Genomic DNA, 25503 nt, shown 5'->3' with positions numbered 1-25503 from the left:
CGGTAATTTTGCCGAAAAAGTACCGTTTTCACTGAGAAACGAATTTCTAGCCCTGCAGGTCTTCTAAAGCTATTCTCGGGTCTGTACCGGCCCACTTACGTGGCATGGACGGCGTTAAAATCGATCCTCTTGTATTTTTACTGCTCAACCAGTGCAGAATTGAAAGGGTTAAACGTCAGCCAAATCCTGAAACTGAAAGCAAATATTTTCTCTCCCTCCCATTTTGTTCTTTGACATCCTGTTCTGTTGTGTGACGGCTCTCTTTCAAGGGTCACCAGAATGGAAGCCGGAGCTTTTGCAGAGGAGTTGACTTGTGCTGTGTGTCTCCAGGTGTACTGGGACCCCGTCATATTGCCCTGCCAGCACAGCTTCTGCCTGAAATGTATCAGTGATGTTTGGGCGCATGCAGCAGGCCCGGATGGAATCAACTGTCCTCAGTGTCGCAGGAAATTCAACCCCAGGCCCAAACTGGAGAAAAACTTCACTCTGCAGAGCATAGTGGAGAAATTCAACCAGTCCCAGACTGCTGCTGAACGTACCCTTGTGATGTGTGAGTACTGCATCGAGACTCCTTCCCCAGCTGCGAAGACATGTCTCAAATGTGAAACCTCTTTTTGTTCCCTTCATTTAAAACCACATTTGACAAAGGAGACTTACAAAGACCACTCCCTGATCGAGCCTATAGCTGACCTTACAACGAGGCAGTGCCTGGATCATAAGAAAGTTCTTGAGTTCTACTGTGAAAAGGATGAAGCGTGTGTGTGTATATCCTGTACAGTAATAGGGAAGCACAAATCTCACACTCTGCTGAGTCTGGATCAGGCAGAAGCTAAACTCAAGGTGAGTTTTTTTTTGAGAAGCTGAGGTAAAGGGCCACAGTCTATATTTCAGTTTACTATCAGGATTGAGAAGAGTAATGACATTATAAAAGGGGGACAATCATAATTAAACACTTTGGGCCCAAGTTTCCACATGATTTGCGCCTGATTTTTAGGAGCAACTGGTGGAGAACAGACTATCTTAGAAATCGCAATTCTCCACATTTTTTTTCTGCAGTTCTAGTCAGGTAGAACAGTTCTACTTTGGAACAGAATTTTTTCTTCAAAAGGGGGCGTGTCCGGCCACTGACGCCTGATTTCAAAGTTTCCACAGTGAAAACGTACTCCAAACTAAGTTAGAATGGAGCAAGTGAAGATTTTTGTGGAACTGAAAAAACCTGTTCTACACATTAAAAAATCAGGTGCAGGTTACAAATTAGGCGTCCAGAACGAGGTGGGGGGGGGGGGGAGGGGGGAAGGGAACTCATTAAATTCTACAATAAATCCTTATTTATACTTCTACAAATATTATACAAATAAATCCAACCTGAATAAACATTTATGAGCAAAGAAAAGATTAAATAAACCATCTTCCTACCTGTGTGAAAGTGCTTCAGCCAGGGAGAATTCTGCAGCCGTTCGTTGCCGCTGAGTGGGGGGGGGGGGAGGAGGAGGAGACAGCCGTTCGTTGCCGCTGAGCGGGAGGGGGGGGGAAGGAAACAGTGAGAAGGTTGCAAGAAGCCTCAGTGCTGATGGCAATGTGCTTTTATTAAAAAATGTTCAAAAATTAAACAGCTACAAAGAACTACAAAAATGGCCGAGTGCCAATGTTTCCTTCACACTGAGCATGTGCGAACGCTCCAACGCGCACGCGCAGCGTTGCCGGCAGGAAAAAAACTAATTTAAATAGTACCCGCCCCCTCCCACTTACAAAATCGGTGCAAGTGTAGGCTCCGCCCCCCTGCACGCCGCGCCAGGCAGACAAGGAGCTGCAGGGCTCTCGAGAATAGCCCTTTTTTTTTTAGGCGCCGTTTTAGGCGCGATAAACGGGCGCCCAGCTTGGAGGGGCGCCCGTTTTTTTTCGTGTGGAAACTTGGGCCCTTTGTGCTGAATTTTAATGGGGAAAGTGTGCGCAGTGGGGGGCTCCCTCAGGCCCTGGCAAATTTAACAACATGGGAAGCCTGTTTCCCACACACCAACAAGAGGCTGGCTCGCTCCGGCGGCTAGGCCTGTGGTACTGGGCCGCAGAGAAAGGAGCATGCTGGCCGAGGGATAGCTGCAGTGGTGTAGGGGGTCGGAAGATTGGGAGCCTGGAGCAGCATGGTGCATGAGGCCTGAGGGGAAAGAGAGGCCTGGGGGAGCGGGCAGTTTGGAGGCCTGGAGGGGGAGATAGGCCTGGTAAAAGGCCTGGGGGGGGGGGGTGAGGGGTGTGATTGGAGGCCCAGAGGGAGAGAGAGGCCTTGAGGGTAGGGGAAAAAGGCCTGGGGTGGGGTGGGTGATTGGTGGTCTCGAGGGGGTTCTCCAATAATGGGGGGTGGGCTACGTAGGGACCCTGGATTCAGGTGGCAAGTCCTCCTGGATCCAGAAGTCATCACCTTCCATTAGCTGGCGGATTTCACGAGGCTGCAAAACCCGACCAGCCTAAAGTTCAATTCAAAATGGAGGTTAAAGCAGAAGCTTCCGGTCTCATTATAATCATCATCATCATAGGCAGTCCCTCGAATGAGGATGACTTGCTTCCACATGAGTTCACAGATGTTTCAATGAAGGATCCGATGTTCCAGTCCTGAACAGTTGAAGGGTGGAAGATGTCTGTGTGTGGATTTTTTTAACGTGTGGTGACCGTTGCACACCAGCCACCACACAGGCTTGACAGAGCTAGGTCTTGGTCCTGTGGCAAGGATTAACGAAGACGATTGGAGACCAGCTCTGCTGCACGGACCTAGTGCGCACACATATCGCAGTGTGGGCTGGCCCGTGCTGCCCCTGGGCCCTCGGCTTTTCTGGGCCCCGTACCCTCATTTGCCACACCTCCGCCATGATCTCTCGCCGCTCCTCCACCATATTTAAATGCTGACCTGCCTCCTGGGAGCGGATTGACTGCCTACCTCCGTTAAAACCGATAGTGGGTGATTTGGAGGCAGGATCAGGTCAGGATTCAGAATTTTTACACTTTAACTACCCACACGCTGTTTGAATTGCCTTTTATAGGAGAAAGTGAAGAATGGAGTTGAGAACATTCAGAGAGTTCAGAAGAATTATTCAATCGAACAACAAGACTTGAAGAAATCAGAAACTGAACTAAAGGTAAAGAAAACTGTGTAACTAGATTTAGAAAGGATTTCCCTCAGAGCTAAGTACATACGCACCTCAGAAACAGTCTCTGTAAAGCAGGCTGGTCCTGTTGGAACATGTCACTGGTAACAGCGAGTTCCCCATGAATGTGATGTGGGTTGAGCTGCTCCTCTCCACTCAAACAATCTTATTCCATCACTGGTCACCTGTGTTCTCTGAAACGGACTCGACCAAAAGCTGATGTAAAAGGTGATGCGGTTGCTAAGGAATATGTAACTTAGGCCCTGGGCCTATGAAGGGATAGAAATGTTTTCCGCCATTGGGCCAGACACACTGGGGCATAATCCACCTAGATTCTGCCCTGTTTACTCTGGCTGGCTAATTTCAGGTTCAGGGTGGGGGTTTGGGCCATTCACCCTCCCACCTCCTGGGGATATGTACGGTGGCGCTCGCAGGAATTCCACCCAGTATGTCCTTCTCAGGTCTCAAGAGAAATGATGTCAGCTGCGAGAAAACAAGAGGCCCCACTAAAACCCCAGGAAAGGCTTGAAAAGTCTTAAAGCCAAAGGGACTCATTTAACTATGGAAAATATCCTGAGGAAAAGAACTGACAGCTTACATTCTGGTTGGGCCATTCCCGTCCAGAATGTAAGCTGCATCTCCATTTCTGGAGCTGGGTGGCGCTGCTCTGACCCGGTGCTGGAGCATCGGGGTGGGCACCTCTCGTGCCCTCCTACAGGCAGCATGCCACGACCCCCTGAGTAACACCGTCCCCTGGATTTGGGTTGGGTGTCTTCACCAATGTTCCCGTTAATTTTCTGGGGAGGGCCACACGACCCATTCAACATTCTGTGCATACAGGGCTTTTTCCAATCGAAAAAATGGCTCACCAGCTGCACGGGACCGGCAGAGCCCTGTGCAGCCGTGCAGCTTAATGCGAACATTAGTCTGCACCTTTGCACTTCGACAGGCAGGTGGTTGGGTTCCATCTCACTTGCACTTGGAGGAGCAGGATGCCCAGAATTTCAGGCTGCCCCCCCCACCCCGCCTATTTATACAGGGAACAACAGGCTGCTGGGAGTGTGTTACAAGGCTGTGATAAACTCCAGCGTTTTCTATCACATTATAAACTGTGCTATTTTTGATCTTGGGGTTTATATCTTCACCTGATACAGAAATATGTGGGTGTCAGTGTGGATTTATACGGACTCTTCCTGTTTCTGTTACATCACTGTCATTTTGTACTTTAACATCCCTGTTCTGGGATTCAGCATTAATGCAGAGGAAAATTCCAGTCTGTTCTAGCCAACTGTGAATCTCAGCATGTACAAAACAAATTACCAGCCACAGAAATTGCGTGGCAACAAGAGCAGGTCAGAGGCTGGGTATTCTGCGGCGAGTGTCTCACCTCCTGACTCCCCAAAGCCTTTCCACCATCTACAATGCACAAGTCAGGAGTGTGATGGAATACTCTCCACTTGCCTGGATGAGTACAGCTCCAACAGCACTCAAGACGCTTGGTCCAGGACAAAGCAGCCCGTTTGATTGGCACCCCATCCACCACCTTCAATATTCATTCCCTCCACCACCGGCGCACCGTGGCTGCAGTGTGTACCATTTACAAGATGCACTGCAGCAACTCGCCAAGGCTTCTTCATCAGTACCTCCCAAATCCGCGACCTCCACCACTTAGAAGGTCAAGGGCAGCAGGCGCATGGGAACATCATCACCTCCATGTTCCCCTCCAAATCACACACCATCCTGATTTGGAAATATATTGCCATTCCTTCATCGTCGCCGGGTCAAAAACCTGAAACTCCCGACCTAACAGCACCGTGGAAGTGCCTTCACCACACGGACTGCAACATTTCAAGAAGGTCCACCACCAGGGCAAGTAATTACTAATCAAAAATAAATCCCCTACACCCATACAGTGCCTGTGTTCACAGGGTAACAGTTCTGTGTAAGAGCAGCTTGTAATGAGTGTGGGCTGAATTTTTAGACACGCACCAATGAGCTGAAAGGAAACCTGTCAAAGAAGTTCTCTGAATGGAGGAAACAGTTGGAAGAAGATGAAAAGTTTACATTGAAACTGATCAATGAGGAGGAGCTTCGAGTGCTCTCACAGATTAGGAGCCGTTCAGAATCACTGGCAAAAAAGATGAAACAGATTCAATTAATAGAGGAAGACGCACAGAAGCAACTGCAAAGGGATTGTCTCTCCTTTATTCAGGTACACTTTTCTTTTCCAATTACCACCCTCCTCTTGTGATCCATTGCTGGCTGCTTCCACAGCCATCAGCATCCCTTCAGTCTCTCCGTCGAGTGACCATTCTGAATGCATATGCGTAGAACGTATCTGTCAATGGGCTAGTGAACTGTAGAGGGTTTCACAGCTGAACCCAACTCTGTTCTCACACCTGATAATAAATGGGAACTCTGGCTTACTTATCCCCTCTGGCACAGGCATGCTGAGGCCAAATGTTACATGCTGGCCTAGAAATGTGGGCGCATCCATCTGTGGTTGGGAAGGGTTGTAGGTGGAAGGGTAAAAACCCTGTGCCTGAATGGTGAGGTCAGAGGTGCTGCCGATGTTAAGCCTCGGGCCTCATTTCAATGGAGGCAGTGTGGTGCTAAGAGCCGGCTGGCAAAGAGGAAGTCAAGATCAAGCGGCTGCTCATACTTGAGCAGCCCTCAGGTAAATGAAGGCTGGGTGAGGAGGGGGAGGGGTGGTGGAGAAATAGAAGCCGGAGAGGGAGATCGGAAGCCGGCAGGTGGTGGGAATCTGTCTTTGGGTAGGATGAGCAATCAGTATCTGGGAGGGGGTGAGTTCAGGGGGGGATCGGTATCTGGGGACAGGGAGGAAGCCCGTGTTCTTTGGACTCCTGCTCCACATTCAGATAAGTATATGGGCCTTCTTACTAATTCAGCATATGACGAGTGAAGCACTGGGGCATTTGAAAAACGAGAACGGGTCCTGCAAGACGCGCAGGACACTAATTTGAATAAATTATTTCCCACTTTAAATGTTCCCAACTTGAGCTCTCGATGCCAGTGCAATTGCCTTATCCAATATGGTGTGCATGGCACTTCTGGATATAAATGTGCCTGCCATAGTGAAGCAGAGTCGGCCGTTCATCCACACAACTGAATTTCTAGGACGCTCTCTGCTCCTCTGGCTGAGATCAGGTACCGGCACAGACAGGAAATCATAGAATCAGACAGCACAGAAGGTGGCCATTCGGCCCACTCCCCTGCTCTTTCTGTATTGTTCCTTTTTTAATATACATCCAATTCCCTTTTGAAAGTTACGATTGAATCTTCTTCCACCACTATTTCAGCCAGTGCATTTCAGCTCATAACAACTTGCGTGTAAAAAGTTCTCATCTCCCCTCTGGTTCGATTGACAATGATCTTAAATCTGTCTCCCCTGGTTACCAACCCACCTGTCAGTGGAAATAATTTCTCCTTATTTACTCTATTAAAACCCTTCATAATTTTGAACACCTCTGTTAAACGATAAGGGAATAAGGAGTTATGGGGACCAGGCGGGGAACTGGACCCAAGTCCATGATCGAATCAGCCATGATCGTATTAAATGGCAGAGCAGGCTCGAGGGGCTGTATAGCTTACTCCTGCTCCTATTTCTTATGTTCTTAAATGTCCCCTTAACCTTCTCTGTTCTAAGGAGAACAATCCCAGTTTCTCTAATATCTACACTATCATCGCATGCCAGGAACATTTAAAGGGTAAATCAAACCTGCAGTCTTCTGCTACATTTGGCTTACCTACTGGGCCACTGGGGGAACTTCATGTTCATGTTCAGTGTAAACAGTGACATCGCTGGTGAAAGAGACATTTCCCTGAGGTTAGTGCTAAATCTGTATTATTCACTTTGTCCCGCTACACGTCACCAGGACGTCCTGCGGATAATATTCCTTTTAAGCCAGCTCACCCATTTTTAAATAGGAAAAACCACGCATGTCCGGTATTTCGAATGGGCTGCGCAGCCCCTTAAAGGGGCCATGCACCCAAAACAAAATTAAAGGGAACATTGCCTGTGGGCCCTTCACTTCCTTGACTGGTGGCCCAACAAGTCTCCATCCACACCACCCTCCTACACATGGCTGAGCTACTTTTCCTTTAACTCTAACTCCACTCACTTCCTCCAGATAACAGGCATTGCTATGAGAACTGGTATGGCCCCTAGCTAGTCTGCCTTTCTGTAGGGTATGTTGAGCATTCTTTGTTCCATTCCTTGTCAGGTCCCCACCCTCATCTCTTCTTCCGTTATATAAATGACTATGTCGGTGCTGCTTCCTGTTCTTGTGCTAATCTGGGGAATTTCAATAATTTTGTTTGTATTTACACCCCTCTCTCACCTTTACTTTGTCCACCTCTGACTCTTCCCTTCCTAGACTTCTCTATTTCTATGATACCGTGCACTGACATCTATTACAAGCACCTTGACTCCCATAACTAGCCGGATTGGACATCTACCCATCCAGCTTCCTGTAAGGATTCCATGCTCTTCTCCTAGTTTCTGTGTCTTCATTACATCTGCTCTAACTATACTTCCACACCTGAGCTTCCAAAATGCCCTCCCTTTTCCTCAGTCGTGGATTCCCCTTTACCATGGTAGAGAGGTTCGTCGACTGAGTTCATCCCATTTCTCGCAATTCCACTTTCATTCCTTCTACTCCCTCCGCGAACCAGGATAGGGTCCATTTTCCACCCCACCAGCCTCCGCATTCAACAGATCATCATCCACCATTTCTGTTTACCTCTTACACGATCCTATAGCCAAACACAGTCTCCTCCCCTCCACTTGCAGTATTCCCAAGGTTGTTTGTGTGACTCCGCTCTCCTTCCCCTGGCACCTTCCCACATGAACACGGAGATGAAACAGCTGTCATTTTGCCTCCTCCCACTCCACCATCAAGGGCCCTAAACACTCCTTCCAGTAGAGACAGCGATTTACTTGTACTTCTTTCAACCTAGTACACTGTATTAGTTGCTCACAATGCGGTCCCCTCTGCATTAGAGACCAAATACAGACCAAACACTTTGCTGAACACCTTCATTCTCTCCGCAAGTTTGACTTCCAGCTGTCAGTTGTTACTTTAATTCACCATCCCATTCCAACTCTGACCTCTCTATCTTTGGCCTCCTACAGTGTGCAATGAATTTCAATGGAAGCTCAAGGAACAGCATCACATCTTTCTACTTGCCACCCATCATTGCCTTTAGCAACTTCACCACCATTCCAATTTTCTGTCAGAAAGCAGATGCTGGCAATGTAGGAGGGGTGTACCAGTGCTCGGGACTTGGGAGAGGTTGTGGCGGGTTGATGCTCAGTATGGGGATCCCCTATTGGATCATGTGCAGCAGGATGGTCTCACCCCTGGTATCTATCAACCTTTCTTTTCTGCCACTCTGTCGGGCCATAAGAAATAGGAGCTGGTGTGGGCGATTTGTCCCTTTTGAGCCTGCTCCGTCATTCAACAAGATCATGGCTGATCTACCTCAACTCCACCTTCATCATCATAGGCGGTCCCTCGAATGAGGATGACTTGCTTCCACGAGTTCACAGGTGTTTCGATGAAGGACCCGATGTTCCAGTCCTGAACTCCAATTGAGGGGGTGGAAGATGCCTGTGTGTGGATTTTTTTAACGTGTGGTGACTGTTGCACACCAGCCACCACATGGGCTTGACAGAGCTAGGTCTTGGTCCAGTGGCAAGAATTAACCAAGACGGCTGGAGACCAGCGCTGCTGCACAGACCCAGCGTGCACACATATCGCAGTGTGGGCTGGCCCGTGCTGCCCCTGGGCCCTCGCCTCTTCTGGGCCCCGTACCCTCATCTGTCGCACCTCTGCCACGATCTCTCGCCGCACCTCCGCCACGATCTCTCACACTATCCCCATATCCCTTAATTCCCTTTGTTCCCAAAGAATATATCGACCTCCGTCTTGAATATACTCAACGACTCAACTCTCTGGGGTAGAGAATTGCAAAGATTCATAATCTTTTGAATTAAGAAATTTCTCCTCATCTCAGTCCTAAGTGGCTGACCTTTTATTGTGAGACAGTGACCCCGTGTTTTACATTCCCCAGCCAGGGGAACACCTTCTCAGCATTAACCGTTAAGCCCCTAAGAATTTTATATGTTTCAATTAGATCACCTCTCATTCTTCTAAACTCTAGGGAATATAGGCCTAGTCTACTCAATCTCTCCTCGTACGGCAATCTCCTCATCCCAGGAATCAGTCCGGTGAACTTTCGTTGCACTCCCTCTAAGACAAGTATGTCTTTCCTTTGATAAGGAGACCAGAACTGTGCACAGTACTCAAGGTGTGGCCTCACCAATACCCTGTATAATTGTAGTAAGACTTCTTTACTCTTATACTCTAATCACTTTGTAACAAAAGCGAACATACCATTTGCTTTCCTAATTGCTTGCTGTACCTACGTTAACTTTCTGTGATTAATGTGCAAGGATATCCAGGCCCCTCTGAATGCAAACATCTCTCGCCATTCAAATAATATTCTGCTTTTTTGTTTTAGCTACCAAAGTGGGTAACTTCACATTTCCCCACATTGTATTCCATTTGCCATGTTCTTGCCCAGTCAACCTGTCTATATCTCTCTGCAATCTCTTTGCGTCCTCCTCTCAGCTTACTTTCCGACCTAACTTTGTATCATCAGGAAACTTAGAGACATTACACTCAGTCCCTTCATCGAAGTCAATAGTTGTAAGATTGTAAATAGCTGAGGCCCAAGTACTGATCCTTTCAGTACACCGCTGGTTACAGCCTGCCAACCCCAATCCCGTTTATTCCTACTCTCTGTTTTCTATCCATTAGCCAATCCTTAATCCATGCCAAAATAAAAGGTCCATTTAGGACTGAGATGAGAAATTTCTTAATTCAAAGGGTTGTGAATCTTTGCAATTCTCTACCCCAGAGAGCTGTGGTTGCTGAGTCGTTGAATATATTCAAGACAGATCTTTGAGAAGAAAGGGAATTAAGGGATATGGGGATAGTGCAGGAAGGTGGAGTTGAGATAGAAAATCAGCCATGATCTTGTTGCATGACGGAGCAAGCTCAATACCCCCACTCCCATGAGTCCTAATTTTGTGTAATAACCTCTTGTATGGCACCTTTCGAATAGTTTTGAAAATCCAAACATATCACATCCATTGGTTTCCCCCTTATCCATAATTCTAGTTACATTTTCAAAAGACTAACAAGAATTGTCATACATGAATTTCCTTTCATAAAACAATGTTGACTCTGCCTAATCATACAAGTAGAGCATCCGAAATCCGGAAATCCCGGGACTGAGGCCGTTCTGGATTTTGGGTATCTCCGGATTTCAAAACGTCTTTCTGACATCCCGAATCCGGAAACGCTTGGGCCGAGGTAAGGGGGGGGTGGGCAAGGTGCACCCGGCGGCCGAGGGAAGTCCGGCCGCCCAGCGGGGGAGGGGTGTCTGGCCCAGTGGGGGAGGTGTGTACGGCCCAGCGGGGGAGGGGTGCCTGTCCACCCAGCGGGGGAGAGGAGTCTGGCCGCCCAGCGGAGGAGGTCTGGCAGGAGAGTCCAGCAGCATAGCAGGGGGAAGGGGGGGTGACAGCGGAGCAGGGGCCAGCGGTGGGTCCAGATTTTTGAACATTTTCCGGATGGCCCTGCCACAGATCGGCCTGGTGTCTGAATTGTGGAACATCCCGAATTTCAGAACTCTGGATTTCGAACGCCCAACGTGTATTACGATTTTCTATGTATCCTGTTACCATGTCCCCAATAATAGATTATAGCATTTTGCCGACTACTGATATCAGGCTAACTGGCCTATAATTCCCCGTTTTTTCTCTTCCTCCTTTCTTAAATGGGCTGGGAAGGGTTTTTGTTTGCTACCTTTCAATCCTAGGGGACTGTTCTAGAATCTAGTGAAGTCTGGAAGATTAATACCAGTGCATCCACTATCTCTGCAGCTACCTCTTTTAAGACCTTAGGATGTAGGCCGTCCGTATTTGTCGCCACTTAGTCCATTAACTTCTCCAGTACTATGTCTTTACTTATACTGATTTCTGTAAGTTCCTCAATCTCTATAGACCCTTGGTTCCCCATTATTTCCAGAATGATTTTAGTGTCTTCTACCGTGAAGACACAAAGAATTTGTGTAATGTCTCCGCAATTTCTTATTCCCCATTATAGTTTCTCCTGTCTCGGCCTTTAAGGGACCCACATTTAACTGTTCTAGAATCTATGGAAGTTTGGAAGATGACAACCAATGCATCCACTATCTTGATAGCCACCACTTTCAAAACTCTAGGATGTAGGCCAACAGGTCCAGGGTATTTATCGGCTTTCAACCCCATTAATTTTTTTTTACAAATACTAATTTATTTCAGTTCTCTTGTTTCACCACTATTTCTGGCAAATTTTTTGCATCTTCTTCCTTGAAGACAGACACAAAGTATTTGTTTAATTTCTCTGCCATTTCCTTATTTCACCATTATAATTTCTCCTGTCTCAGCCTGTAAGAGACCCACATTTACTTTCGCTAATCTTTTCCTTTTTACATACCTCTATAAGCTTTTACAGTCTGTTTTTATGTCTAGATAGTTTACTCTCATTCTACTTTTCCTTTCTTTATCCATTTCTTGGTCCTCCTTTGCTGAATTCTAAAATCCTCCCAATCCTCATGCTTACTATGCTTTTTGGCAACATTATAAGCCTCTTCCTTTGATCTAATACTATTTTTAACCTGTCATGTTAGCCACGGTTGGACCACTTTTCCTGTGAGGTTTTTGTGCCTTAAAGGAATGTATATTTATTGTAAATTATGTATTAATTCTTTAAATGCTATCCATTGCTTATCTGCCATCATACCTTTGAATGTAATTTCCCAATCTACCTGAGCCAACCTCCCCTCACACCTACATAGTTTGCTTTGTTTAGTAAGATCTTAGTTTCTGATTTCACTAATTCACTTTCAAACAATATAAAATTCTATCATATTATGGTCACTCTTCCCTAAAGGCCGCTTTACTACAAGGTTATTAATTAACCTTTTCTCATCGCACAATACTAGATCTAAAATAGCTTGATCCCTAGATGGTTCCTTGACATACATGATCTAGAAAACTATCTTGTATACATTCCATGAAATCGTTCTCTACACTATTACTGCAAATTTGGTTTGCCCAGTGTATATGTAGATTAAAGTCCACCATCATTACTTTATTACCCTTATTACATGCATTTTTAATTTCCTGATTTATACTCTGCCCTACATTACAACTACTGTTTGTGGGCCGATAAACAACTCCCACCAATGTTTTCTGCCCCATGCTATTTCTTAGCTCTACCCAAACTGATTCTGCTTCTTGATTTTCAGAGATAAGATCCTTTCTCTCTATTATCGTCATCCCATCCTTTATATCAAGGCTACCCCTCCTCTTTTTCCATTTTGCCTATCTCTTCTAAAAGTTAAGTATCCTGGAATATTTAGTTCCCAACCTTGGCCACTTTGGAACCACATCTTTGCAACGGCTATAAGAACAATTCTATCCATTTCTATCTGCACGATTAATTCATCTATTTTTTGTGAATGCTTCGCGCATTCACATATAGTGCCTTTAGCTCTGACTTAATTTTATTCTTTACCGATGCCTTATTACCTTTGCTACTCTCTCTGTCCCTTCCTGACACTCTGCTTATTTTCATCCAAAACTCTACTCTGCTCTAGAGCCTTGACATTTCACACGCTGCTTTTAAATTTACTCTTTCCTGAAACCTCGCGCCCCCCCCCCCCACCCCCCCTTATTACCTTTGAGGTTCTGTTTTTCAATTTGGACTCCAACTCCTCAAACTCTATGAGCATAATCTCATTCCTAGTTCTAATTATGTCGTTGGTTCCTACGTGAACCACGATAACTGGATCCTCCCCTTCCCACTCCAAGTTCTTCTCCAGCCGTGAGGAGATGTCTTTAAGCCTGGTACCGGGCAGGCAACACAACCGTCAGAACTCCCGGTCGCGGCTTCAAAGGGCAATTTCTATCCCTCTGACTATACTGCCCTACCACAACTACATTCTCTTTCACGCCCCCCACTAGAATGGCCTCCTCCATCGTGGTGCCATGGTCAGTTTGCTCATCCATCCTGCAGGCCTTTCCCTCATCCACACAGGCAGCAAGAACTTCATTCCTGTTAGATAAGGACAAATGCCGAGGCTCCTCTAGCACTGCACCTGGGTCCACTTACCTGCCTGAGTTGCAGTCACATGTACCAGACCTAACCTAAGGGTTGTGACTGCCTCCTGGATCAAAGTATCCAGGTAACTCTCCCCCTCCCTGATGCCCCACAGTGTCTGCACCTCAGACTCCAGCTCAACAACCCTGAGCTGAACTTCCTCAAGATGCAGGCACTTACTGCAAATACTGTTGTCCGAGATCACAATGCTCTCTACAAACTCCCACATGCTGCAAAAGCAAAACACTGCGGATGCTGGAAATCTGAAATAAAAACAGAAAAAGCTGGAAATACTCAGCAGGTCAGGCAGCATCTATGAAGCAAGAAACAGAGTTACCGTTTTAAGTCGATGACCCTTCATCAGGACTGGAAAAGGTTAGAGATGCAATCGGTTTTTAAGCACGTGTAGGGGTAGAAAAAGGGGGAGGGGAGGAATGAACAAAAGGGAAGGTCTGTGATAGCATGGAAGGCAGAAGCGATTAAGAGACAAAAAGGATGATGGTGCAAGACAAAAGGAGATGCTGTTGCTATGGGAATGCGCATGGGTCCTAGCTATGCCTGCCTTTTTGTGGGATATGTGGAACATTCTTTGTTCCAGTCCTACTCAGGTCCCCTCCCTCAGCTTTTTTTCTGGTACATTAATGACTGTATCGGTGCCGTTTCCTGCTCTAAACTAGAAAATGTCATTTACTTTGCTTCCAATTTTCACCCTTCCCTCACTTTCACATGGACCAACTCTGACACTTCCCTTCCTCGACTTCTCTGTATCTATTTCTGGGAATAGGCAATTGACAAACATTCACTACAAGTCCACTGACTCCTACAGCTACCTGGACTACACTTCAAACCAGCCCGCTTCCTGTAAGGATTCCATTCCATTCTCCGGGTTTCCCCGTCTCCGTCGCATCTGTTTTGACGATGCCACCTTCCGAAACATCTCCCTTTTTCCTCAACCGAGGATTTCTCTCTACCATGGTTGACATGGCCCTTGACCGTGTCCATTCTATTTCCCTTACTTCTGCTCTCACCCCTTCGACTCCCTCCCAGAACCACATTAGATACATAGAAAATAGGTGCAGGAGTAGGCCATTCGGCCCTTCGAGCCTGCACCACCATTCAATATGATCATGGCTGATCATTCAACTTCAGTACCCCATTCCTGCCTTCTCTCCATACCCCCTGATCACTTTAGCAGTAAGGGCCACATCGAACTCCCTTTTGAATATATCCAACGAACTGGCCGTAACAACTTTCTGTGGTAGAGAATTCCACAGGTTCACAATTCTCTGGGTGAAGAAGTTTCTCCTCATCTCAGTCCTAAATGGCTTACCACTTATCCTTAGACTGTGATCCCTGGTTCTGGACTTCCCCAACATCGGGAACAGTCTTCCTGCATCTAACCTGTCCAATCCTGTCAGAATTTTATATGCTTCTATGAGATCCCCTCTCATTCTTCTAAATTCCAGTGAATATAAGCCTAGTCGATCCAGTCTTTCTTCATATGTCAGTCCTGCCATCCCGGGAATCAGTCTGGTGAACCTTCGCTGCACTCCCTCAATAGCACGAATGTCCTTCCTCAGATTAGGAGACCAAAACTGTACACACTACTCAAGGTGTGGTCTCACCAAGGCCCTGTACAACTGCAGTAAGACCTCCCTGCTCCAATACTCAAATCTTCTCGCTATGAAGGCCAACATGCCATTTGCTTTCTTAACTGCCTGCTGTACCTGTATGCCTACTTTCAATGACTGATGTACCATGACACCCAGGTCTCGTTGCACCTCCCCTTATACTAACCTGTCACCATTCAGATAATAATCTGCCTTCCTGTTTTTGCCACCAAAGTGGATAACCTCACATTTATCTACATTATACTGCATCTACCATGCATTTTCCCACTCACCTAACCTGTCCAAGTCACCCTGCAGCCTCTTAGCATCTTCCTCACAGCTCACACTGCCACCCAGTTTAGTGTCATCTGCAAACTTGGAGATATTACATTCAATTCCTTTGTCTAAATCATTAATATATATTCTAAATAGCTGGAGTCCCAGCACTGAACCTTGCGGTGCCCCACTCGTCACTACCTGCCATTCTGAAAAGGACCCGTTTATTCCCACTCTTTGCTTCCTATCTGCCAACCAGTTCTCTATCCATGTCAATACATTACCCCAAATCCCATGTGCCTTAATTTTGCACACTAATCTCTTGTGTGGGACCTTGTCAAAAGCCTTTTGAAAGTCCAAATACACCACATACACTGGTTCTCCCTTATCCACTCTACTAGTTACAACTCAAAAAATTCAATCCCATCAATTTCCCTAACACCATTTCCTGACTAATAAGGATTTCCCTCAGTTCCTCCTTCTCGCTAGGCCCTCGGTCCTCTAATATTTTTGGGAGGTTATTTGTGTCTTCCTTAGTGAAGACAGAACCAAAGTATTTGTTCAATTTGTCCGCCATTTCCTTGTTCCCCATTATGAATTCATCTGATTCTGACTCAAGGGGCCTACATTAGTCTTCACTAATCTTTTTTTCTTCACATATCTACAGAAGCTTTTGCAGGGTTCCCCTTGTCCTCACCTTTCACCCCAACAACCTCCAGGTTCAACAGATCATCCTCCGCCATTTCCGCCACCTCCAGCATGATCCCACCACCAATCACATCTTCCCCTCCCCTCCCAGCATTCCAAAGGGACCGCTCCCGCCGTGACACCCTGGTCTACTCCTCAATCACCCCCTCCCTTTCCCATGGCACCTTCCCGTGCAAGCGCAGGAGATGCAACACCTGCCCTTTTACCCACTCCCTTCCCACTGTCCAGGGCCTCAAACACTTGGTCCGGGTGATACAGCAATTTACTTGTACTTCTTTCAATTTAGTAAAACTGTATTCACTGCTCACGATGCAGTCTGCTCCACATTGGGAAGACCAAACAGCGATTAGGTGACCACTTTGCAGAACACCTCCGTTTCAGTCTGTAAGCGTGACCCCGAGCATCCAGTCGCCTGTCACTTCAATTCCCAGCTCCACTTTGATCTCCTTCCTCGGCCTCTTACACCGAAGCTCAAAGTAAGCTCGAGGAACAGCATCTCATCTTACGTTTAGACTCTTCACAACCTTCTGGACACAATATCAAGTTCAACAATTTCAGACCATAACACTTGCCCCCATTTTTTTTTCTCTTTTTTTCTCTTTCCCTTGGCAACTGTTGATGATTCTGCCATTTCCATTTTCACCCTATCTAGACTCATCTTTTGTTTCCTTACTTGTCCCATTACTATCTCCTTATGCCTTGCACCAACATCCCTTTTGTCTCTTAATCTCTCCTGCCTTCCACCCTATCACAGACCTTCCCTTTTGTTCTTTCCTCCCCTCCCTCTTTCATTGCCCCTACACTTGTTTAAAAACCTGTTAACATCACTAACTTTTTCCAGTGCTGACGAAGGGTCATCGATCCGAAACATTAACTCTGTTTCTCTCTCCACAAATGCTGCTTGGCCTGCTGAGTATTTCCAGCATTTTGTGCAGTTATGGCAGGCCACCTATACTGCCATTGCTATAAGACCTTGTTCTCATAGAATCATAGAAATTTACCGCAAGGAAGGAGGCCATTTTGGCCCATCGTGTCCGCATTCTATTTAATTAAATTTGTATTCAAGTAACATAGTTAAAGTTTAGATTCTTGACCACTTGATTAAGTTATGGGTAATGGAATTAAATATCTACCTGTAACACAAAGCACTACAAGTAGTGTAGGCAAAAAGCAGTAACTTCCTCCCCCTCTTCTCTGAATTAAGACTCTTTCCAAATTCTCAAATAAAACATTCTGTTTAAGTACACTCCAGTTAATCCCGCACTCTGCAAATCACTCTGTTCTTCTACAAACCTGTTTACTTTTATACCCTAGAAGCCTGTGGACTTCTCTACCACAGAAAGTTGTTGAGGCCAGTTCGTTGGATATATTCAAAAGGGAGTTAGATGTGACCCTTACGGCTAAAGGGATCAAGGGGTATGGAGAGAAGGCAGGAGTGGGATACTGAGGTTGCATGATCAGCCATGATCTTATTGAATGGTGGTGCAGGTTCGAAGGGCCAAATGGCCTACTCCTGCACCTATTTTCTATGTTTCTACGTTACAAGTGTTGACTGAACTCCCCTGCTCCTGGTGATTAGCACCTATTCAAGCCAAACATTTACAGCTGACTGATAGTTAACTGCCACTGGCAGGCAACATCTGGTAATTACAGTTTTTAAAGTTCTAGGTTAAAATCAAAATGTTAAACTAAATTTCACTTTTTACAACTTACCCAATACTTACCAGAAGTTCCCACTCTTTCCAAATTCCCAAATAAAACACTTTGGGACCCGACTTTGGTGGACCGCCCAATTCCCGGTGGTCGATCAATCTACACCGCCCGGTACCGCTGGGGTGATCCTGAGCGGTGCGTCAGCGGAGTGCGACGGACAGTCTGCTTCGGCGGAGCAGGGTAAGTTGTCTGGGACTCGGGACTCTGTGGGTCCTGAGTTTTGCACACACGGGTTCTTCCATCTACCTCCGTATCCCCCCTCCACCCCCCTCCCGAGAAGAGCAGTCCGGAGGCCAGAGACTGCCGACATTGGATCGCAGGTAAGTGTCTCCAGGTGAGTTTAGATTTTTAATTATTTTGTGCAGCGTTTTTGATTTATTTATAACACTTATATTGTTATTTATTTATTCTTGCGTTTTTCTGGAGGGGGGGGTGCAGAATAGATCTCTGCATCTCAGGGGGAAGGATTAGATCTCTCCGGGGGGGGAATTAGATCTCCGGGGGGGAGGGGTTAGATCGCTGGGAGGGTGGGACATTGTAGTTTACATACCGCCAACATAAAACCACCTTTTTTCGGACGGTGTGCAACTCCGATGGTATGTCGGCGGTATGCTACCAATGATGGACTTTTGGGTGTTCTGTAGGGTACTCCGTGTGGGCAGACAGTATGCATAACCACCGGGCGCTATGTCACTGATGAATTTCCCACCGGGCGGTATGCAGGTATTTTTTGATCAATTTCGCGATTCTGGTTGGTATGTCGGTGGTCCGCGGGCGGTATTACCACCAATTTCAGCCCCTCTGTTTACTCCCTTTAAGACACACTGCAGATCACTGGTCAATTTGCCAGTTTTTCCATGCTTCCCTCCCCTCTGCTATTCTTCAACTATTCATACATCCTCTGTGTCTCACATATAGCTTTCATTGCTCTAATTTCTCTTATCATGTCTCCTTTTCTCTTATGTTCTCATCACTTCTATCATTTTACCATCTCATGTTCTCTGCCTAACCACTTTGCAGATCATCCCATGGGAGCCAAAATTGGTGAACATACCACCACATTGCACCCGCGGACCGCCAACATACCGCTCAAAATTGCAAAAATTGATTAAAAAAATGCCACATACCGCCTGGCGGGAAATTCACCAGCGACATACCCCCGGGCGGTATGAATATCTTCCGCCCACACAGAGCACCCTACAGACCGCCCAAAAGTCTGACACTGGTAGCATACCACCGACATACCACCGGAACTGCACACTGTCCGAAAAAAGGTGGTGTTATGCCGATGGTATGTAAACTACAATGTTCCTCCCCCCCACCACCCCCAGCAATCTAGTCCTCCGTCCCAGCGATCTCGTTCTCTCCCCCCTCCCTGAGATCTATTCCCCACCACCCCCGAAAAACGTGAAAATAAATAAATAACAATATAAGTATTATAAATAAATCAAAAACACTGCCCAAAATAACTAAACATCTAAACTTACCTGGACACACTTACCTGTGATCCGACGTCGGCAGCCTCTGGTCTCTGAACTGCTCTTCCCGGGGGGTGGGGGGAACGGAGGTCGATGGAAGAGCGTGTGTGCACAGAACTTGGGACCCAAAGAGTCCCGAGTCCCAGACAACTTACCCTGCACCGCTGGAGCAGACCGTCCATCGCACTCCGCTGATGCACCGCTCGGGACTGCCTGGACCAATGTTGCCAGCACTCCATTGCAGCGGTACCGGGCGGTGTAGATTGACCGACTACCGCGAGGCCGCCGAGAATTGGGTGCTCCATCAAGTTCAGGTCCTTTATCTTTTCTTATGTATGTGGTCATTTCCACATCCTTTCCCTGGGTTCTGTCCCCTCTTATAAGCTGTTCGTCTGTAACGTTCTGAGGCCCTGAAATGTTTTCATGCTAATTTTTCGCACATTGTTGCTGCCCGCTGCAGCTCCACACCTGCCTCAGAATGTTCTGTGGAGAAATGTCCCATTATTCAATGACTGTGATTCACTCTACCTGCTCTCAGACACTCAACTCTTACATTGAATCTCAGTTCCTTTGTTTTATTTGATTGTGTTTTGAATGATCTCTCCTTTTGTTCACAGGATTCTAAGCAACTCCTTTCCAGGTAAGTTTCTTTCAGTCGTACAGTCAGTGCTGCTGCTGGGGATCCTTCATTAGTATCTGTGAGTAAAGTTAATGGAGGAGACCTCGGTTGGAACCAGACCTACCTGTAATGGCATTGCTAACTACTGGATGGGGTGCTGACAGTGGGGATACAGCAGAGGGTTTGATTTTTTTCTTCTTGAATGAAAAATTGTTCACTGTGGAATAAAACTGTTCTTGAGAATTGCAACTTGAACAAAAATCGATCATTTCCTCAATATCCAGAAAACACTTAGATGTTAAGTTTGCTATTTATGAGATGCACCACTTCCGCTGTGCCTCTAGGTGGCGACTGGATAGATATTCCCATTATAAAGTGGTCACAGGCATGTTGCACTTCTCCAGCAGTACGTGGAGCTTAAATCCTCAAGAGCTAGACCACAAGTGCTAGACCACCATTATATAGACAGGTACATGCTTCTAACTTTCAAACCTCCCTCTTGGAGAACTGTTGGTTGCTTCCATTGTGTTAGCCCCTTTGGAGTGTGTAATTAGCAGGGTGGATAAAGGGGAACCAGTCAATATAGTGTATTTGGATTTCCAAAAAGCATTCGATAAGGTGACACATAAAAGGTTACTACACAAGATAAGAGCTCATGGTGTTGGGGGTAATATATTAGCATGGATAGAGGATTGGCTAACTAACAGAAAACAAAGATTCGGGATAAATGGGTAATTTTCAGGTTGGCAAACTGTAACTAGTGGGGTGCCACAGGGATCAGTGTTGGGGCCTCAACTATTTACAATCTATATTAATGACTTGGATGAAGGGACAGAGTGTACTATAGCCACGTTTTCTGATGATACAAAGATGGGTGGGAAAGTAAGTTGTGAGGGGGAAACAAAGAGTCTGCAAAGGGATATAGACAGGTTAAGTGAGTGGGCAAAAATTGGCAGATGGAGCATAATGTGGGAAAATGTGAGTTTATCCACTTTGGTAGGAAGAATAGAAAAGCAAAATATTACTTAAATGGAGAGAAACTACAGAATGCTGAGATAAAGAGGGATCTGGAGGTCCTTGTACATGAAACACAAAAAGTCAGCATACAGGTACAGCAAGTAATTAGGAAGGCAAATGGAATGTTGGCCTTTATTGCAAGGGGAAATGGAGTATAAACGTAGGGAAGTCTTGCTACAACTGTACCACACCTAGAGTACTGCATACAGTTTTGGTCTCCTTATTTAAGAAGGGATATAATTGCATTGCAGGCAGTTCAGAGAAGGTTCACTAGGTTGATTCCTAGGATGAAATAGTTGTCTTAAAAGGAAAGTTTCAGCAGGTTGGGCCTGTACTCATTGGAGTTTACCATGAAAGGTGACCTTAGTGAAACATATAAGATTCTGAGGGGGCTTGACAGGGTAGATTCCGAGAGTATGTTTCCCCTCGTGGGAGAATCTAGAACTAAGGGGCATAGTTTCAGAATAAGGGGTCACCCATTTCAGACGGAGATGTGGAGGAATTTCTTCTCTCAGAGAATTCTCTACCCGAGAGCTGTGGAAGCTGAGTCATTGAATATATTCAAGGCTGAGATAGACAGATTCTAGAACTATAGGGGAGTCAAGGGTTATGGGGAGTGAGCAGGAAAGTGGAGTTGAAGCCAAGGCCAGATCAGCTATGATCTTAGTGAATGGCAGAGCAGGCTCGAGGGGCTGAATGGCCTACTCCTGCTCCTGTTTCTTATGTTCTTTATTCCCTTCTTTAAATTTGCCAGCCCAAGTTCTGCAATCTGTACTATTCCTGCTGCACAGCTGCTTTCCAGAATATTCTAGACCGAGGCTCTGGGGCCTTCCCCTGCACCCATGTGGTATCTTGCCATTCTTTTTGAATTTGGAAATATTCATTCATTTAATCATTAACATTTGTTAAAAAATTTTAAATTTTGATTCATCAATATTTACTCAATAGGTTATATGATTCTTAGATTTTCAATTTCTAAATATGTTAATTTTAATTTACATATTGAATTGTACTCAGTTGCAATTCATTTTGAAAATTATAAATTTGACATTTTACTTAGTCCCATGATATAACAGATCATTTCTATATTTTCTTCCAACATTTTATTAACTAATCATTTCCGCATTTTACACGATTATTTGGGAAATCATTATTTCAATTTTTCATTCATTCTTTATTCTGGATAACAGCATTCATTATTTCTATCATTCTAGAATTTCGCAGTATTCAGGATTACAGGATACCAGGAATCCTTCTGGTTTCTCAATGCTCGTTAAACAGAAAATGAATGTTCCACAACAGTACCTGCAGTTCCCCAGGTACGTGTGACTGACGACCTATATCCTCTGACTCACCATGAGCATTGCCAAGTGCTATCAACTGGCATTTCAGAAAATTTGAATCAAAGCAGAGTTTCTAAGGGGAGAACTTTAATTAAATTATATTTTAATTAGTTTTGAACCTGTGATTATTTTTTTTTCAGTGTTATGAAATTGTATTTGTTAGATAATTTCTATTATGCTTTTGGAGATTTTGTACATAAATGGAATCCCCAGAAGCATAATGGGAATCCCCGTTTGTCATTGGTTAGGCCGGTCCAGGTGATCCCAGGGACGCTTGTGAATCGTCTGCGCCCCTGGGATACGAGGGCCCTTACCCAGGCGACACCAGTAGGCCCAGGGTCGCAAGAGTCCGAAGCTCCGGAGACATTGGATCAGTGCGGAGTCTTGTTGTTCGGAGACGTTCGCCCGCGGGAAGCCTCCGGCCCCAATTTCCAGACCATTGTAATTACCCACAATGGGGATTCAGGCCCAGCCAAGAGCCATTCGTCAATTTGTACAATATTATTGAACCTTACATCAACATACCTCTTTTTACTACATTCTTGAATTTTGCGTGCCCCAGTTCTGCAATCTGCACTGTTCCTGCTGCACAGCTGCGGCTCAGCTGCACCTGTATGGCTCAGAGACGTGGACCATATACAGTAGACACCTCAAAATGCTGGAGAAATACCACCAACGATGCCTCCGCAAGATCCTGCAAATACCCTGGGAGGACAGATGCACCAATATCAGCGTTCTCGATCAGGCCAACATCCCCAGCATCGAAGCACTAACCACACTCGACCAGTTCCGTTGGGCGGGCCACATTATTCGCATGTCCGACACAAGACTCCCAAAGCAAGCGCTCTGCTCGGAACTCCTACACGGCAAGCGAGCCCTAGGTGGGCAGAGGAAATGTTTCAAGGACACCCTCAAAGTCTCCTTGATAAAATGCAACATCCCCACCAACACCTGGGAGTCCTTGGCCCAAGGCCGCCCTAAGTGGAGGAAGAGCATCCGGGAGGGCGCTGAGCACCTCGAGTCTCGTTGCCGAGAGCATGCAGAAAACAAGCGCAGGCAGCGGAAGGAGCGTGCGGCAAACCAGACTCCCCACCCACCCTTTCCTTCAACCACTGTCTGTCCCACCTGTGACAGAGACTGTAATTCCCGTATTGGACTGTTCAGTCACCTGAGAACTCACTTTTGGAGTGGAAGCAAGTCTTCCTTGATTTCGAAGGACTGCCTATGATGCTTCTCAGAACATTCCAGACCGAGGGTCTGGGGCCTTTCCTATTTGGCATCTTCCCATTCTTTTTTGAATTTGCCAATATTCATTCATTTAATCTAACATTTGAGTAAAATGTTAAAAATTTTGATTCATCAATCACTCATTAATAAGTTATACGATTCTTCGATTTTCAATTCCTAAATATCTGTTCATTTTAATTTACACATATTGAACTGTACTCAGTTGCAATTCATTTTGAAAATTATAATTTTAGCATTTTACTTTGTCTCATTATATAACAGATTATTTCTATATTTTCCTCTAACATCTCATTAATTAATCATTTCCACATTTTACACGATTATTTGGTAAATCATTATTTCAATTTTTAATTCATTCTTTATTCTGGATAACAGTATTCATTATTTCTGTCACTGTAGAATGTCTCAGAATCGAGGATTACAGGATCCCTGGGAATCTTATGGTTTCTCAATGCCAGTTGAGCAGAAAATATATGTTCCACAACAGTACCCGCATTACCTCAGGTACGTGTGACTGACGACCTATATCCTCTGACTCACCATAAGCATTGTCAAGGGCTATCAACTGGCATTTCAGAAAATTTGAAACAAGTTTCTAAGGGGAGAACTTTAACCCCGAAAATGGGTCGATTGGAGTTGGTGGGAGGTTAAAGTGTTAAAAAACTGAATCCCGATCCCAACTTGCCTCCTTCCGGTCTTAACGGAGACAGAACGGGGTAATGGGCAGTAAACCCGCTGTCGGGGGAGTGGGGAGGGGTCGCTCATTTAAATATTATAATGAGGCTGGCGTGCCTCAGATTTAACCACCATTTCAAATTTAAATGTGGCTGGTCAGGACTCGCAGGCCTCAGACAACCCGCCAGCTAAAGGGGAGGATTGCTGGATACAAGAGGTAAGTGCCTTTACAGCAACAACAACTTCTATTTATATAGCACCTTTAACATAGTAAAACATCCCAAGGTGCTTCACAGGAGTGTTATAAGACAAAAGTTTGACACTGAGCCACATAAGGAGATATTAGGACAGATGATCTGCAGCTTGGTCGAAGAGGGAGGTTTTAAGGAACATCTTAAAAGAGGAAAGAGAGGCAGAGAGGCATCGAAGTTTAGGGAGGGAATTCCAGACTTTAGGGTCCAGGCAGCTGAAGGCGCGGCCACCAATGGTTGAGCGATTATAATCAGGATTAGAGGAGCGCAGACATCTCGGGGGGTTGTGGGGCTGGAGGAGATTACAGAGATAGGTAGGGACGAAACCATGGAGGGATTTGAAAACAAGGATGAAAATTTTGAAATTGAGGCGTTGCTTAACCGGGAGCCAATGTAGATCAGCGAGCACAGGGGTGATGGGTGAGTGGGACTTGGAGCAAGGCTAGGACACAGACTGCAGAGTTTTGGATGCACTTCAGTTTATGTAGGGTAGAATGTGGGAGGCCAGCCAGTAGTGTGTTGGAATAGTCAAGTCTAAAGGTAACTGTAAGATCCTGACCCTGCAGTACAGACTTACACGAGGCACATGCTGAAGTCAAGGTCACTGTGGACCTGCACCTTTATTTCACAGCTCTCGAGTGCCACACTTGCCTGAGACCTTCCTTTATATACCTGTGTGGGACAGGTATGCAGTGTCTCCTGCAAGTGCACCCCTGGTGGTAAAGTATGCTTGTGGTTACAGGGCATATCTAGTTACAGTCATGTACAGCATGGTAAGATACAGTTATATACAGTAGTGTGAGATACATGACATCACCCTCCCCCAAGATCTTATTGTCTTTATAGATTCAGTCTCTCAGGTGGTCTACGGCCTCGCGTGAAGCGTCTTAGTTGTGGTTCAGTTGTTTGCCTTGGTCCTGTTTTTCTTTCGGTGTGATTGCTGGTATCTCGCCTGGGCTGTCTGTTTCGTTCGGTGTGATTGCTGGTATCACGCCTGGGCTGTCTGTTGAGACTGCCCTTTCCTCAGGTTGTTCCCTCTGTCTGTCCACCAGGTGTGGTGTGAGTTCCACATTGTAGTCTGCCTCTGATTCTTCAGGGTTGTTGGTGAATCTACGTTTTACTTGGTCTACATGCCTCCAGCAGGTTTGGCCATTGTCCATTTGTACAACCAGTAGCCTGTTTCCTTCCTTGCCTGT

The 25503-nt window shown here is 45.8% G+C and overlaps 1 protein-coding gene across 1 annotated transcript in view; it reads left to right on the top strand.

Annotated features, from left to right (window-relative positions):
• The first annotated feature begins 246 nt into the window (after window positions 1-246).
• LOC139275966 (E3 ubiquitin/ISG15 ligase TRIM25-like) overlaps window positions 247-25503 on the top strand; it is a 55905-nt gene continuing 30648 nt past the window's right edge. The window contains exons 1-6 of the mRNA XM_070893226.1: window positions 247-840; window positions 3030-3125; window positions 5116-5346; window positions 19772-19794; window positions 22005-22109; window positions 23781-23885. Coding sequence (XP_070749327.1) covers window positions 280-840; window positions 3030-3125; window positions 5116-5346; window positions 19772-19794; window positions 22005-22109; window positions 23781-23885 — 1121 coding nt within the window. The 5' untranslated portion in view covers window positions 247-279. The remainder of the gene's footprint in view (window positions 841-3029; window positions 3126-5115; window positions 5347-19771; window positions 19795-22004; window positions 22110-23780; window positions 23886-25503) is intronic.

Source organism: Pristiophorus japonicus, chromosome 11, assembly GCF_044704955.1.
Source record: "Pristiophorus japonicus isolate sPriJap1 chromosome 11, sPriJap1.hap1, whole genome shotgun sequence".
In the NCBI taxonomy this organism is placed as follows: Eukaryota; Metazoa; Chordata; class Chondrichthyes; family Pristiophoridae; genus Pristiophorus; species Pristiophorus japonicus.
The sequence above is the reverse complement of the archived record's forward strand: the minus strand, read 5'-3'. Positions and strand labels throughout refer to the sequence as shown.